This window comes from Lathyrus oleraceus, chromosome 1 (assembly GCF_024323335.1).
Source record: "Lathyrus oleraceus cultivar Zhongwan6 chromosome 1, CAAS_Psat_ZW6_1.0, whole genome shotgun sequence".
Taxonomy (NCBI): domain Eukaryota; kingdom Viridiplantae; phylum Streptophyta; class Magnoliopsida; order Fabales; family Fabaceae; genus Lathyrus; species Lathyrus oleraceus.
This window is the reverse complement of record NC_066579.1, coordinates 30635600-30650077: the sequence shown is the minus strand read 5'-3', so window position 1 is coordinate 30650077 and position 14478 is coordinate 30635600. Positions and strand designations below refer to the sequence as shown.

Sequence of the window (14478 nt, the reverse complement as noted above, 5' to 3'; positions counted from 1 at the left end):
GGAAGTTACACAAGATACCCAGATGAATTAGGGTTTCCAAGGCAAACAAGCTTCAAACTCTTGATGATTTCTTGATCCAAATGATAAATGAAGATAATGGGGATCCATATATTATGTCTAGAGCCATATTTAACCATATATTGGTTGATCTCCTTGCCCGAAGGGTCTCAAACCCTAGTTGTGAGCTTGATAAGGCATTGGTGGATGCACACACTACCTACAAAAGGAACAAAGCTATACATAGACATATTTTTGGTATTTTGGTTAGTAAACAAAGAAAAATAAAGTATGATACAATCAAATATGCTTGATGATCTCTCCAAATGAAAACCTAATGAATTAGGGGTAAGGAGGATGCCAATGTGTGATCCCAAAAGCCAATGCATATGATGAGATAACATGAGGGATCTTAGGGTCAAAATTGGGGTCTTAAAAGGAGCTCGAATCTGGCCTTAATTTCTTCTAATTACAAGTATATTTAAAGATACATGGATTTGAATTTTGAGGATCATGAATTGAGTTGCTTCGATTTAACCTCAAAGCAACTCAATCTTGTTGCCTACATTGGTAGGACTTCAGCAAACCAAAAATCAATCAAAATAGATGAGAAATGAGGGAGAATCGAAGAAGAGAAGTTTCTAAAATCTCAACTTCGAGGAGCTTCAAATCAACTTGATCTTGCTTCCAATTTGGCTTGGCTTGACTCTAGAAGCTTGTAGGAAGTGAAATTGATCAAAGAGAGGCTTAGATTCAAGGAGTTTCAATCTAAAAACAGAAGGAGATTTGAAACTTGATTTCAAGTGAAGTCTTCAAGTTTATCCTTTAATGGAGGTTAGGGAAGCAATGATTCAAAGCTTGGGCAAGCAGGATCCTCATTCTGATCACAATGGTCATGTATTTATAGGATTTTGCGTTGCTTTTCACACAGTTGAAAATTTGGCCAAAATTGGAAATATTAGTGAATGCTTGCATGGGCGTGTGATAGGCCCATGAGATGATTGGAATAGGTTCACAAATGAGCATGACTGATGCTGAAAGCTTAGCATAAGGCCATGTAATTGTACTTGAGAAATGATTATGTGATTCATCCAAATGAGACCAAGAAGAGTAACCATGCGCAAGTCCTTCAAATATTGTCCAAATGAAATGATCTTAGACTTTTTAGAAAGGTGACATCAAGGGGAACAACTTTAATGTTGAACACGTTTACATTTGAAGCTTGGATCATGATGAATTTTGAGGTGGAAGTTTTAGAAATCAAACATAATTGAAATTTTTCTAAAAGTACCAAGTCAAATATCCACTTCTTTCACCTTGAATAACTTTTGCTATGAGTTTCAAATGGAAATAGTTCCTTCATAAAAGTTGTAGATATTTAAATCTTATTAAATTTGGTCACAAATTTGACCTCACTTGGATTTGGCATGAAGGAGTTATGCATTTTAGAAGTTGAGGAAAATTACTTGTTCAATGGTAATGGCCCAAAATGACCTATAATGTGTCCTCTTGGAACATTCCCTTGCAAGTTGATTTTGACATTTATCAAAGAATAAAAGTTGTATAGGACACGTTTAAATTGATAATGAAAATTGGATGGCTTTCATATCATATAAATTGAGCAAGTTATGGTCCTTGAAAGTTGACCTCCTAAGTAGGGCACATACAAAATGACCTATAATTTTTCACCATAAAAAATGACTTTCCAATCAAAACTAGCTCTCAATTCCAACATGGGAGTTGTTTGTAATGTCATAAGGAGTGAATTTTATCTTAGGATGATTTTCATATGACAAAAAGTGTAGGAGATAGGGTCTAGGGAACCCCAGTTTTGACCAGTTGACTTTCTCTGGTCAACCTCTTTGAACCAACTTGCAAACTTGACTTTCTCTTGATATTTTGGACTCATGGAGGATCATATATGCATAAGATGATGTGAAATAAAGTATACCTTGATATCTTGTACCAATTGTTGAAGAAACTTGTTGAGGAAGTTACACAAGATACCCAGATGAATTGGGGTTTCCAAGGCAAACAAGCTTCAAACTCTTGATGATTTCTTGATCCAACTGATAAATGAAGAACATGGGGATCCATATATGATGTATATAACCATTATGAACCATCTCATGATTGATCTCCTTGCACTGGGGGTCTCAAACCCTAATTGTGAGCTTGATGAGGCATTGGTGGATGCACACACTACCTACAAAAGAAACAAAGTTATACATAAACATATTTTTGGTGTTTTGGTTAGCAAACAAAGAAAAATAAATTATGTTACAATCAAGTGTGCTTGGTAATCTCTCCCAATGAAAACCCAATAAATGAGGGGTAAGAAGGATGCCAAGGTGTGATCCCAAAGCCATTGCATATGATGAAATAACATAAGGGATCTTAGGGTCAAAATTAGGGTCTTACAGCTGCCCCTATTTAAGGACATTTTAACTGAGGATGTGAAGGTTAAAATCTTGGTATCAACTCAGTAGAATGGACTTAAATAACAATATCGAGAAGAAAATTTTGGTCCCTAAGAGACCTCGTGATGCATATTATATGAATGTTAAAAAAATCTTTATGGGGAAATGTATTGCCACAGAGGAAAAAAATCCAGAGAGACTGAAAGTCTACAGGAGCATAATGCATGCCATAAGAAAAACTCACTAAGGAGACAGAGACTCTAGGGGATAAAAAGCTATGTGTAGGCCATGCTACAATTTGAAAACTGCTAGAGACACGAGAGATCTTCCATGAAAATAAATCAATGGAAGGGCTCGGCCTGGGGATAAGGTTATCTGTAGGGGATGTCGACTTCACTGAGGAAATACGCGCCCAGACTCAAATGGGGAAGAACTAACTTCAACACCTGAGTAAAAGAGATGTATTATCTACTACCGGTTATTGGGTAAGAAGATCAATACACTCGGACAAAGGGATATCCGTTACCGGTTAGGGTAAACATATCAAGGATGACTCGTTGAGGAAGAAAAGACGTACTCATTACCGGTTACTAGGTAAGAATAACCTACTGGGGAGATAAGATCAAATAGGATTTACAACTACCTTTTACTGGGCAGAAGACCAAAGAGAGAGTATCTGTCACCGGTTAAAGTGAACATATCAAGGATAAACTCAAAGGAAGAATATTCGTCATTAGTTAGGATAAATATATCAAGGATAGACCACAAGGGGAAAGAGGAATAATATTCGTTACCTGTTAGGGTAAACATATCAAGGATAAACTGTCAGGGAGAAATAGGAATTACAACTACCGGTTACTGGGTAGAAGACCAAAGATAGAGAATATCCGTCATCGGTTAGGATGAACATATCAAGAATAGACTCAGCAGAGAAAATGGGATTTACAACTACCGGTTACTGGACAGAAGACCACAAAAAATAGAGAGAATCCGTCACTGGTTAGAGTGAACATATCAAGGATTAACTCTGAGGGGAAAAGTAGGATTTATATCTACCGTTTACTGGGTAGAAGACCGCAAAGAGGAGAAAATCTGTCACCGGTTAAAGTGAACGTATCTAGGATTAACTCTCTAGGGAATAAAAATTAGGAATTAGAACTACCTTTTTACCGGGTAGAAAACCAAAAAAGAAGAATATCCGTCACCAGTTAAGATGAACATATCAAGGATAGACTTATCGGGGAAACGTGAAAACGAATCCGCTGGGGAAAACAAAGGAATTAGATTACATTTTACCGGGTATTGGGAAAAAATAATGTACCCAAAATCAAGATGAATATTACCAGTTACTGGGTAATAGACTCTTGGAGACCAAAAGATTGATCTAGGTAAGAACTAGAAAGAAACGATCAATCAAAGACTCAACCCAATGAGGATATAACTCAAGGGGAGTGGTTCCATCCAGATAACAAACTAGGGAGGAGACTGAAATAATCATCATCCACGAGGAACTAACTCAGTGGGGAATGAGAAAGGATGAACTCTTTCTGCTTAAAGGGCTGACACTCTACAATTGGTGGAGGACATACATGCCAAATCTGCATGGGAACATAATATTACCAAAGCAGGGGATTAGAAGAAAAATCAATGCGATAAAATGCACAATGAAATATCTGATATTGTATTATATGCATGAGCATGTATGTATGTGATTAAGATTATGTTGACAAAATAACACAAAGGATATAAATAACAAAGATTCAAATCATCACTACAACACTTGGCTAATCTCAACAAGATGGAAACACCAACTGGAGAACATGCTAGGGATGCGAATAAATCATCTGGATCCGAATAAATCAACTATGGCTGGGCAAAGTCATAGAGAACATACTTCCTAATCAATCATGGCAAACTCCACGGGGAGAAGAGAGCACCGCTGAAGGATGATCAACCGATCATGCCGAGGATAAGGAAGGATCTACCGAGGATCCAAACAAATAAACACTGCGGGGAACTTTAAGTCAGCACCATGTCAAAATGGGAGACAACCTTGTAGGAGATGAAATTAAATACTGCTCAGAATCAAACACCGCCGAGAAAGAGGGACCTTCTATCTGAAGATGAACTCCGCCGGGGAATACAAAAACTCTGAATGAGGAATAAAGCAAATTTCTAGGGATACTGTGACAAAAACCATCACACTCCTCTGTAATCATAAATAAACCAATTCCAAGGCAAAGATAATTGGTCCTGATTCACACAAAGGAGAAACTTCCAAAGTTATGCAACACAATCAAATGCAAATGGGGCTCTGGAAACCAAATAAAGGTTCAGGAGTACCCAGGGTACAATCATTAAATCACAAACTGGGGAATACAAAACATGAACACCTCAGTTGGGGAATATGATTTTGTAAAGGGGACCAACTATCCTCTCAATCGGGGATGAGACCCACCAACTTTACTGGGGATGAATGAAAAACTGTTGGCGAGGAAAATAGATACCAAACCCAATGCTTGGGAAAGACGAACAATGCTTCACACTTTAAGACTTAACTATTCTCAGATTGTTGTTGACATTCCTTGCTAAGATCGATTGTTCTTAAAGTGAATGCTTTTATTATTTTAAGAAAAATAATTATTCATTAATTTATTTCAAAATTATCATCATAAAAATTCAATTTTATTTAACAAAAGTAAATAAGAATATATATAATTGGATAAAAGCTCAACTTTAATAGAATGGTAATCCGCAAATGGCGAGACTCCATGGATCTTTACAAAGTTTGAGAATGGTAATTTACATGGAAAAGGGATACATTGAATAAAATTATCACTATTCTCCCTACCAACTTTGAAATCTATTGTGCTCTTGTATTTGGTTGAGAATGACGAATCAGAACCAAATGACTATTCAAAACTACTTCAAAGATCCAGACCGACCGGATGCAGTTACTTGCCATAACCCCTAATTTTTGCCTAGATTGCCCCAAGGTGGGGTACTCAATCTACCGGGATAAATTTTCTGTTTTATGTCTCTAAATTTTTCCTGGATTGCCCTTTTAGGTTTTCAATCCACCGAGACGCTCATTTTTTCCTAAGCCGCCATTTCAGATTTTTAACTTAGCGAGCTGTTCTTTTTTTTAGGCGAAGTATTTCTTGACTGCATCGACATTCACAGGACGGGTGAACTTTTCACCATCCATAGTTGTAAGAATCAAAGCGCCGCCTGAAATGGCTCTCTTCACAACATATGGGCCTTCATAATTAGGAGTCAATTTCCCCCTAGCATCAGGTTTGAAAGATAGAATCTTCTTGAGCACGGGGTCACCTTCTCGAAACACGCGAGGCTTGAACTTCTTATCAAAAGCTTTCTTCATTCTCTGTTGATATAAATGATCATGGCACATGGCAGTCAATCTTTTCTCTTCAATCAAATTCAGCTGGTCATATATGGTCTGACACCATTCAGCTTTAGTCAACTTGGCTTCCATTAAAACACGCAATGATGGGATCTCAACCTCCACGAGGAGTACATCTTCCATGCCATAAACAAGAGAAAAAGGGGTTGCCCCTGTTGAAGTGCGGATGGATGTACGGTACCCATGCAAAGAAAATGAGACCATTTGATGCCAATCCTCGTATGTCACAACCATCTTCTGAATGATCTTCTTAATATATTTATTTGCAACTTCAACAACCCCATTCATCTTAGGTCTGTAGGGAGAAGAATTATGATGTGCAACCTTGAAGTCTTTGCAAAAAACTTCCACCATATTATTATTCAAGTTTGATCCATTATCAATAATGATCTTACTTGGCACACCATAACAACATATAATCTGATTCTTGATAAATCGGACCACCACCTGCTTGGTCACATTCACATATGATGCCGCTTCACCCACTTTGTGAATTAATCAATAGCCACCAGAATGAAACGATGTCCGTTTGAATCTCTAGGCTCAATCATGCCAATCATATAAATTCCCCACACGGAGAAGGGCCACGGGGAGGAAATGACGTTCAACAGTTTTGGAGGAACATGAATTTTATCTGCATAAATTTGACACTTGTGGAATTTCTTCACAAACTTGCAACAGTCAGATTATGTCAGCCAATAGTAACCCGCTCTCAACATATTCTTTGCCATAGCATGTCCATTGGAATGAGTACCAAAGGAACCTTCATGGACTTCAGTCATCAACAGGTTTGCTTCATGTCTATCCACGCATCTGAGAAGAACCATATCAAAATTTCTCTTGTAAAGCACATCACCATTTAGGTAAAAGTTGCCAGCTAGTCTTCTCAAAGTCTTCTTATCTTTCAAAGATGCCCCAGACGGGTAAATCTGACTTTGGAGGAAACATTTGATGTCGTAATACCATGGCTTTTCATCTTTGGCTTTTTCAACAGCAAACACATGAGCTGGCCTATCAAGATGCATCATAGTCAAATTAGGAACTTCATTCCAAAAATTTACCATAATCATTGAAGCCAACGTTGCAAGAGCATCTGCCATCCAGTTTTAATCTCGAGAGATATGATGAAACTCAACCTTTGTAAAGAAAGTTGATATCCTCCTCACATAATCTCTATATGGTATCAAACCAGGTTGTTTCGTCTCCCATTCACCTTTAATTTGATTCACAACCAAAGCTGAATCTCCATAGACATCAAGATATTTGTTTTTGAGATCAATGGCCTATTCAAGCCCCATAATGCAAGCTTCATACTCCACCATATTGTTTGTACATTTGAAGGTCAATCTAGCTGTAAACGGAAAATGTATGTTGTGAGGAGTAATAATCACTGCCCCAATGCCATTACCATATGAATTAATAACTCCATCAAATACCATGCCCCAACGGGAACCAGGTTCTATCCCTTCTTCAAGCAACGGTTCATCACAATCTTTCATCTTCAAGTACAAAATCTCTTCGTCAGGAAAGTCATACTGCACTGACTGATAATCTTCAATAGATTGGTGAGCCAAATGGTCAGCCAAGACACTACCTTTAATCACTTTTTGAGATCGGTATTTGTAGATGTTTGATTGGCTGCATTTTATGTCAAAACACTAACTGGACTCTAATGTCTTGACTGATGTCATGACATGCCTTGGAGATGTTTGATTGGCTGCATGTTGTGTTAAAACACTAACTGTACTCTGATGTCTTGACTGATGTCATGACATACTTGAGTAGTATGCTGCAGGTTTAGCTAATACAGGATTTACTGAATGTCAAACTAGATGTTATGACATTCATCCCTGACAGCAGATACTGAGGTACATAATAGTTGGTTGTCTGTTATAACTCAGTATTTAATTCAGTCTGTTTATCAAAGGAATAACATACCTGGCATAAGGCCTACTGTCTGAATGTCAAACTGGATGTTATGACATTCATTAGTGACAGCATATACTGAATAATAGGCAGGTTGATTTTTCTGCTACAGTTCAGTATTTATTTCAGTCTGTTCTTCAGGAAAATAACAGACTTAGCATATGGCCTATGTTCTGGACGTCAAACGGAATGTTGTGACATTCATTCCTGACAGCATATGCTAAATTGTAGGATGGTTAGTTTTTCTGTTTCAGTATTTTTCTCAGGCTATTTTTCAGGAATCCAACAACTGAGCTAAAATCCAGGAAACTAACAACTGAGCTACAATTAATGAACCTAACAAATAGCCTATTTGTTAGCACCCTAATATGTGGAAATTAGGTTAACTTGCTTAACCTTAATTTTAGGAAATACAAGTACAAGGCCCAAGTGCTGCAATATAAAAGGATGACAATCCTTCTTTCAGAACTCAGGGGTTTTAGGCGTGAAGATTTTATTGTTCCATCATACTTCACTGCTGTATTTTTATTGTGTTTTGTATTAGGTTGTATTTGTGAGCGAAGCAATTATCACCTAGATGATTGCATTGGACTATGGTGTTCATTGAGTTGTAAGTGTTGTGTCACTCTAAGCTTTTAAGCGTGAGTATTGTGTATCTTGATTAAAGCTGTTAAGCACAATCAAGAGTTGTTTGAAGTATAACTTCACCATTAACTTTAATCTAATTAAAGGTTGTAATCACTGAGGTGATTGAGGGGGAGTGAGTAGGAACTCTGGTCTTAGTTTAAGATTGAAATTGCATTGGGTAGGTATTAAGTGATAGGATTAAACAGGTGGTTTAAGGCCTGAATTAATACTGCTAATATTGGATTTCCTCCCTGGCTTGGTAGCCCCCAGACGTAGGTGTGTGTGACACTGAACTGGGTAAACAATTCCTTGTGTTATTTACTGCACTTTACTTTTAAGTACTACATAATTCTTGTCTGCGCAGAATTGGATGTCATAACATCTCGTGTGATATCGAAAGTCTGTTAACTAGAATTTCAATTGGCATCAGACCAGGCACCCTGCCTGTTAATTTCTGGGTGAGATCTAGGGACGTTACTTTCTAGTACCATGGACAAGGATGTAGGATTCTCAAATAGACCACCCATGTCGGATGGTTCTAACTATGATGACTGGAAACCTCGTATGATAGCCTTCTTGAGGTCTCTAGATAGCAAGGTCTGGAGAGCTGTCAACAAAGGATGGGAACATTCAACGAAGACAGGTAAAGATGGAATCATTTTGCAAATCCCTGAAGAAGAGTGGGACAAGGAGCAAGAGGCACTAGCCCTTGGAAACTCTAAGGCCTTGAATGCACTGTTCAATGGAATAAATAAGAACATTTTCAGACTGGTGCATCACTGTGAACTGGCTAAAGAAGTTTGGGATACCCTCAAAACAACTCATGAAGGTACCTCCAAGGTGAGGATGTCTAAACTTCAGATGCTGACCACCAAGTTTGAAAATCTGAAGATGAAAGAGGATGAGACTATTCATGACTTCCACATGAACATTCTTGAAATTGCCAACACTTCTAGTGGCTTAGGAGAGAAAATGGTTGAAGAGAAACTTGTAAGAAAGATTCTCAGATCATTGCCAAAGAGATTTGCCATGAAGGTCGCAGCCATAGAAGAGGCTCAAGATATCAGCAATATGAAGGTTGATGAGCTTATTGGTTCACTCCAAACCTTTGAAATGGGCTTATGTGAGGATGTTGAAAAGAAGAACAAAAGCATAGCTTTTGTATCAAATACTGAAGAGGATTCAGAAGAAGGAAATATTGGAGGTAATGATGGCCTTTCAGAAGCTATAGCCATGCTTGGAAGACAGTTCAACAAGTTCATAAAGAAGGTTGATCAACAAGGCAAACCTAATGTCAAGAACTCCTCATCTGGCATCAGTAGAAGATCAAAATATGAAGAAAAGGTCACCCAAGGCAAGGGAATCTAGTGCCATGGATGTGAAGGTTTTGGTCACATTAGAGCTGAAGGCCCTACCTTCCTCAAGATGCAAAAGAAGGGGCTATCTGTCACCTGGTCTGAAGGAGATTCTGAGAGTGAATCTGAAGGAGAATCTGCTAAACATGTCACTGCACTAACTAGTGTTTGTGCCTCTGATGATGACTCAAGTGGAGATGAACTTACCTTTGATGAACTTGCTGCTTCATATAAAGAGCTATGTGTCAAAAGTGCAGAAGTATGCATCCAAGGAGAAAAGCAGAAGAAACTCATCAAGGAGCTGGAAGCTGAGAAACAGAAGCATCTGACAGTCATAGATGGCCTAAATGGTGAGATAACATTGCTGACATCTAAGCTAGAACAAATGACAAAATCCATCAGAATGCTGAATAAAGGACCTGACACCTTGGAAGAGATTCTAAAGGTGGGACAGAAGTCAGGAACCATGTCTGGTTTAGGCTTTGTTGAGAAATCCTCAACTGAACTCAAAAGCTCAAAGGCTGAAGTTCAGAATTTAAAGCAGAAGTCACAACCAATGTCTCAACATCAGGGAACCAGGAGGAGTAACCATCAGAAGAAGAAATTTCAGAGATGGAGATGTCACTACTGTGGTAGATTTGGTCACATAAAACCCTTCTGCTACAGGTTGCATGGTTATCCTAACCAGACCCCTCAAGTCAGACCTAAGCAGAAGGCATCTAAGCATAATGCCCCCATTAAGAAACAACAATGGGTTGCTAACCAGACACATCAAGTCAGACCTAAGCAGAAGTCATCTAAGCATAATACCCCCATTAAGAAACAACAATGGGTTGCTAAACTAGCTCACACATCTCTAAGGGCATCTACCAGACAAGACTGGTATTTTGATAGTGGCTGCTCAAGACATATGACTGGGATGCGCAACTTATTGGTGGATATACAACCTCATGCTACCAGGTATGTGACATTTGGTGATGGAGCTAAAGGAGAAATCAAAGGTGTTGGTAAGCTGGACTGTCATGGAGTTCCAAAACTGAGTAATGTGCTGTTAGTAAAAGGACTAACTGCTAATCTCATCAGCATAAGCCAGCTATGTGATCAAGGCTTTAATATACAGTTCACTAAGGAAGGATGTGTGGTGATGAATGGTTGCAATCAGGAAGTTATGAGAGGAGCCAGATCCAAAGATAACTGTTATCTATGGGAATCTAAAGTCTCACACTACTCCTCAAAGTGCCCCTTAGCCAAGGAAGAGCAGGAAGTGAAGCTGTGGGATGGAAGACTTGGAAAACTTCATTTAAGAGGAATGAAGAAGATCATATCCAAGGAAGCAGTTAGAGGAATCCCAAATTTGCTTATGGATGAAAGAAAAGGCTGTGGAAAATGTCAGGTGGGCAAGCTAACCAAGATGCCATATCCCAAGATGGGACATTCAAAATCTGCCAAACTTATGGAACTGGTGCCCATGCACTTAATGGTACCTATGCAGATTGAAAGCCATGAGTTATCCTCACCTATTAGACCTCATCAAAAGGGTGTAGTAGCAAGGGAGAAACAAAATTGTGTATCATTGTCCATTGCAGAAGCTAAGTACCTAGCATCTGGTAGCAGGTGTTCACCACTGGTATGGATGAACCAGATGCAGACTGAGTACAATGTCACTCATAATGTCATGACATTGGATGCTACTCCGTTTGACAAAGTTAGGGGCAAAGTGGTAATGTGTTCTTCTGAGAAATTATAGCAACTAATGATGTTAGTTATTTACTGTTTAATAAGTCAACTTATTAAACACTTGATAATGCACTCTGATTGGTTAACAAATAATAGATACTGCTCGTACAACAAGCGTTACATATTCCATCGTTTCAACTTTCAGTCTTGCAAGCTTTCTCTCAAAGAAACTGTTCGTCTCTCCTCTAAGATATTCATCATGTCGCACCAATCCGACTCATCTTCCTACACGACCATGTCTGATTCCTCTAGCTCCGAATCATGCAACCCTAACAGGGAATATCCTGTGTCTGACTCTGCAAATACCTCACATGCAAAAAGACCTAAAGAAACGGTCTCAGGCTTCTCCTCAGCACTCGCTCTTGATGAACAAACCAGAGAAGGCTCCAGGTATGTTCACAATTCCATTGCAACTTTGGTAACTGGAATTTTGTCTGGTAATCAAAAGGTTCTTGGGGTCTCAGTTCCCCTAAACACGATTGTACCAGAAAATGCTGCTTGTCAAGAAAATACAGTTTCCTTAGCAAAGAATGTGTCTGATGAGGCTGAGCAAAATGATGCTCATGAGGGGTCAAATATTGACAAACCCTTAGAGAATGTGGGTAGTGAGGTAGTCCGTGTCACTCATGATGTCAGTGACAACCCTAAAGCTGACACAGTTAATCTGGAAGAATTCTCTGATAATGAACTGTTGACCTCAGTTGTCCCTAGCATAGCCAAAAGGGTTAGGACTAGGAGAGAAAAGAAAACAGTGGTGCAAAGGTCCCCCAGAAAGAAGATTGATGTGCCAAATTCTCCCAATCCAAAGGTGGCAGAAAGTTCCCTCAAGAGGAAAGAGCATGGTCCAACAAAATCTTGGAGCAAAGAGGTGCCCAAGAAAATGAAGACCAAGTCTGTTGTTGTGGAGTATGACTCAAATGTCCCATGTGATGTCACAACATCTCTGTCAAAGAAGAAGTCAACCACTAGCAAGCTGGCAGCTAGTGTCCCTGAGGTACCTATTGACAACATATCATTCCATTTTGCTTCTATTGTGAACAGGTGGAAGTATGTTTATCACAAGAGGCTGGCTTTAGAAAGGGAACTGGTTCAGAATGTCCTGGAATGTAAGGAGATTGTAGACCTGATTCAAGAGGCAGGGTTAATGAAAACTGTGACTCAGCTCTCAAAGTGCTATGAGACTTTAGTAAAGGAGTTTATTGTCAATGTGTCTGAGGAATGTGCTGATGGTAAGTCTAGGGAATTCAGGAAAGTATATGTGCGAGGCAAGTGTGTGAACTTCATTCCCTCAGTAATCAACATGTATTTGGGAAGACCTAATGTAGCTCAACCTGAGCTTGAGGTGACTGACAACAAAACCTGTCAAGTCATCACTGCTAATCAAGTCAGGAAGTGGCCTCTAAAAGGTAAGTTGGTGGCCAGCAAACTCAGTATCAAGTATGCTATGCTGCACAAAATTGGAGCTGCCAACTGGGTGCCCACCAATCACAAATCTACAGTGGCTGTGATGCTTGGAAAGTTCATATATGCTGTTGGAACCAAAGCCAAGTTTGACTATGGAACCTACATTTTTTATCAAACCATGAAGCATGCAGGAAGCTTCAGTGTAAATGGGCCCATAACCTTTCCTTCCCTCATATGTGGTATTGTGTTGAATCAATTTCCAAACATATTGACAGAGAATGATTTTATGAAAAGAAGAGAGAGTCCTTTGGCCTTCAATCATAAACTATTCCTAGGTAAGCATGTCCCTGACATTGCCATGACAACAGGAGAGACATCAAGTGTTTGCAATCAACCAGGTAAAGCTGCTGTCATTACCATACTCAGAGAGATATGCAAGGAGCTAGAGGCAAGGAAGCTCACTTTGGAAAATTTGATTATCAAATTGGAGATGTCTGATGGTGGTGTGCTTGGTGAAGCTGCTGATGCTGCAGAAGGAGCTGCAAGGCAAAGTGCAGAGGGTGAAGAGGATGCCAGTCCTGATGATGGCACTAATGATGAGGCTGACTCTGAGTCAAATGATTAAATCATTTCCTGTGTTTCTGTCATTTGTGTGTAATTCTGTTTTATTTTGGTCTGTAATTTTAAGTGTTGCTTTGGCAACATTTTTGACAAAAAGGGGGAGTAACACCTGTGGTGCCCCAGGACAACAGATTTGCTATGTGCTTGAACAGATATTGAAGATCCTCTAATCTAGAGGTTGTGTTGCAGCTTGATGTTCAACTCCTATGTGTGATGAGTGTGAGTGTGTTGTTGTGTGCATTCTGTGTGTGTGCTGCTGTTAGAAGTTTTTATTTAACTTCTGTGTATGTGCTGCTGGTTGAAGTTTTTATTTAACTTCTATGTGTGTTGAGTGTGTTGCTGCTCTGAGTGTATTAGCTAGGTTAATTTCCCTTCTAGATGTGTGTTTTCCGCTGCTGTGAACTCTGTTGTGATACCAAAGTGTTTTAGCCAAAAATTTGCCAAAGGGGGAGTTTGTAGATGTTTGATTGGCTGCATTTTATGTCAAAACACTAACTGGACTCTAATGTCTTGACTGATGTCATGACATGCCTTGGAGATGTTTGATTGGCTGCATGTTATGTTAAAACACTAACTGTACTCTGATGTCTTGACTGATGTCATGACATACTTGAGTAGTATGCTGCAGGTTTAGCTAATACAAGATTTACTGAATGTCAAACTAGATGTTATGACATTCATCCCCGACAGCAGATACTGAGGTACATAATAGTTGGTTGTCTGTTATAACTCAGTATTTAATTCAGTTTGTTTATCAAGGGAATAACATACCTGGCATAAGGCCTACTGTCTGAATGTCAAACTGGATGTTATGACATTCATCAGTGACAGCATATACTGAATAATAGGCAGGTTGATTTTTCTGCTACAGTTCAGTATTTATTTTAGTCTGTTCTTCAGGAAAATAACAGACTTAGCATATGGCCTATGTTCTGGACGTCAAACGGAATGTTGTGACATTCATTCC

At 39.0% G+C, this 14478-nt stretch overlaps 1 protein-coding gene across 1 annotated transcript; it reads left to right on the top strand.

Annotated features, from left to right (window-relative positions):
* The first annotated feature begins 11721 nt into the window (after nt 1-11721).
* On the top strand, nt 11722-13515 carry LOC127088741 (uncharacterized). Its single transcript, XM_051029330.1, has 3 exons — nt 11722-12176; nt 12528-12715; nt 12854-13515. The coding sequence occupies exons 1-3, from the start codon at nt 11722-11724 to the stop codon at nt 13513-13515; spliced, it is 1305 nt and encodes a 434-aa protein (XP_050885287.1).
* The last annotated feature ends 963 nt before the right edge of the window (nt 13516-14478 follow it).

Excerpts from the sequence above, each read along its gene's own strand:
- LOC127088741 (XM_051029330.1), top strand. The coding sequence starts at position 11,722 with ATGTCTGATTCCTCTAGCTCCGAATCATGCAACCCTAACAGGGAATAT. Across the intron at positions 12,177-12,527 it reads GAATTCTCTGATAATGAACT|GTGGAAGTATGTTTATCACA; the intron begins GTTGACCTCAGT and ends TATTGTGAACAG. Across the intron at positions 12,716-12,853 it reads GTCTGAGGAATGTGCTGATG|TCATCACTGCTAATCAAGTC; the intron begins GTAAGTCTAGGG and ends AAACCTGTCAAG.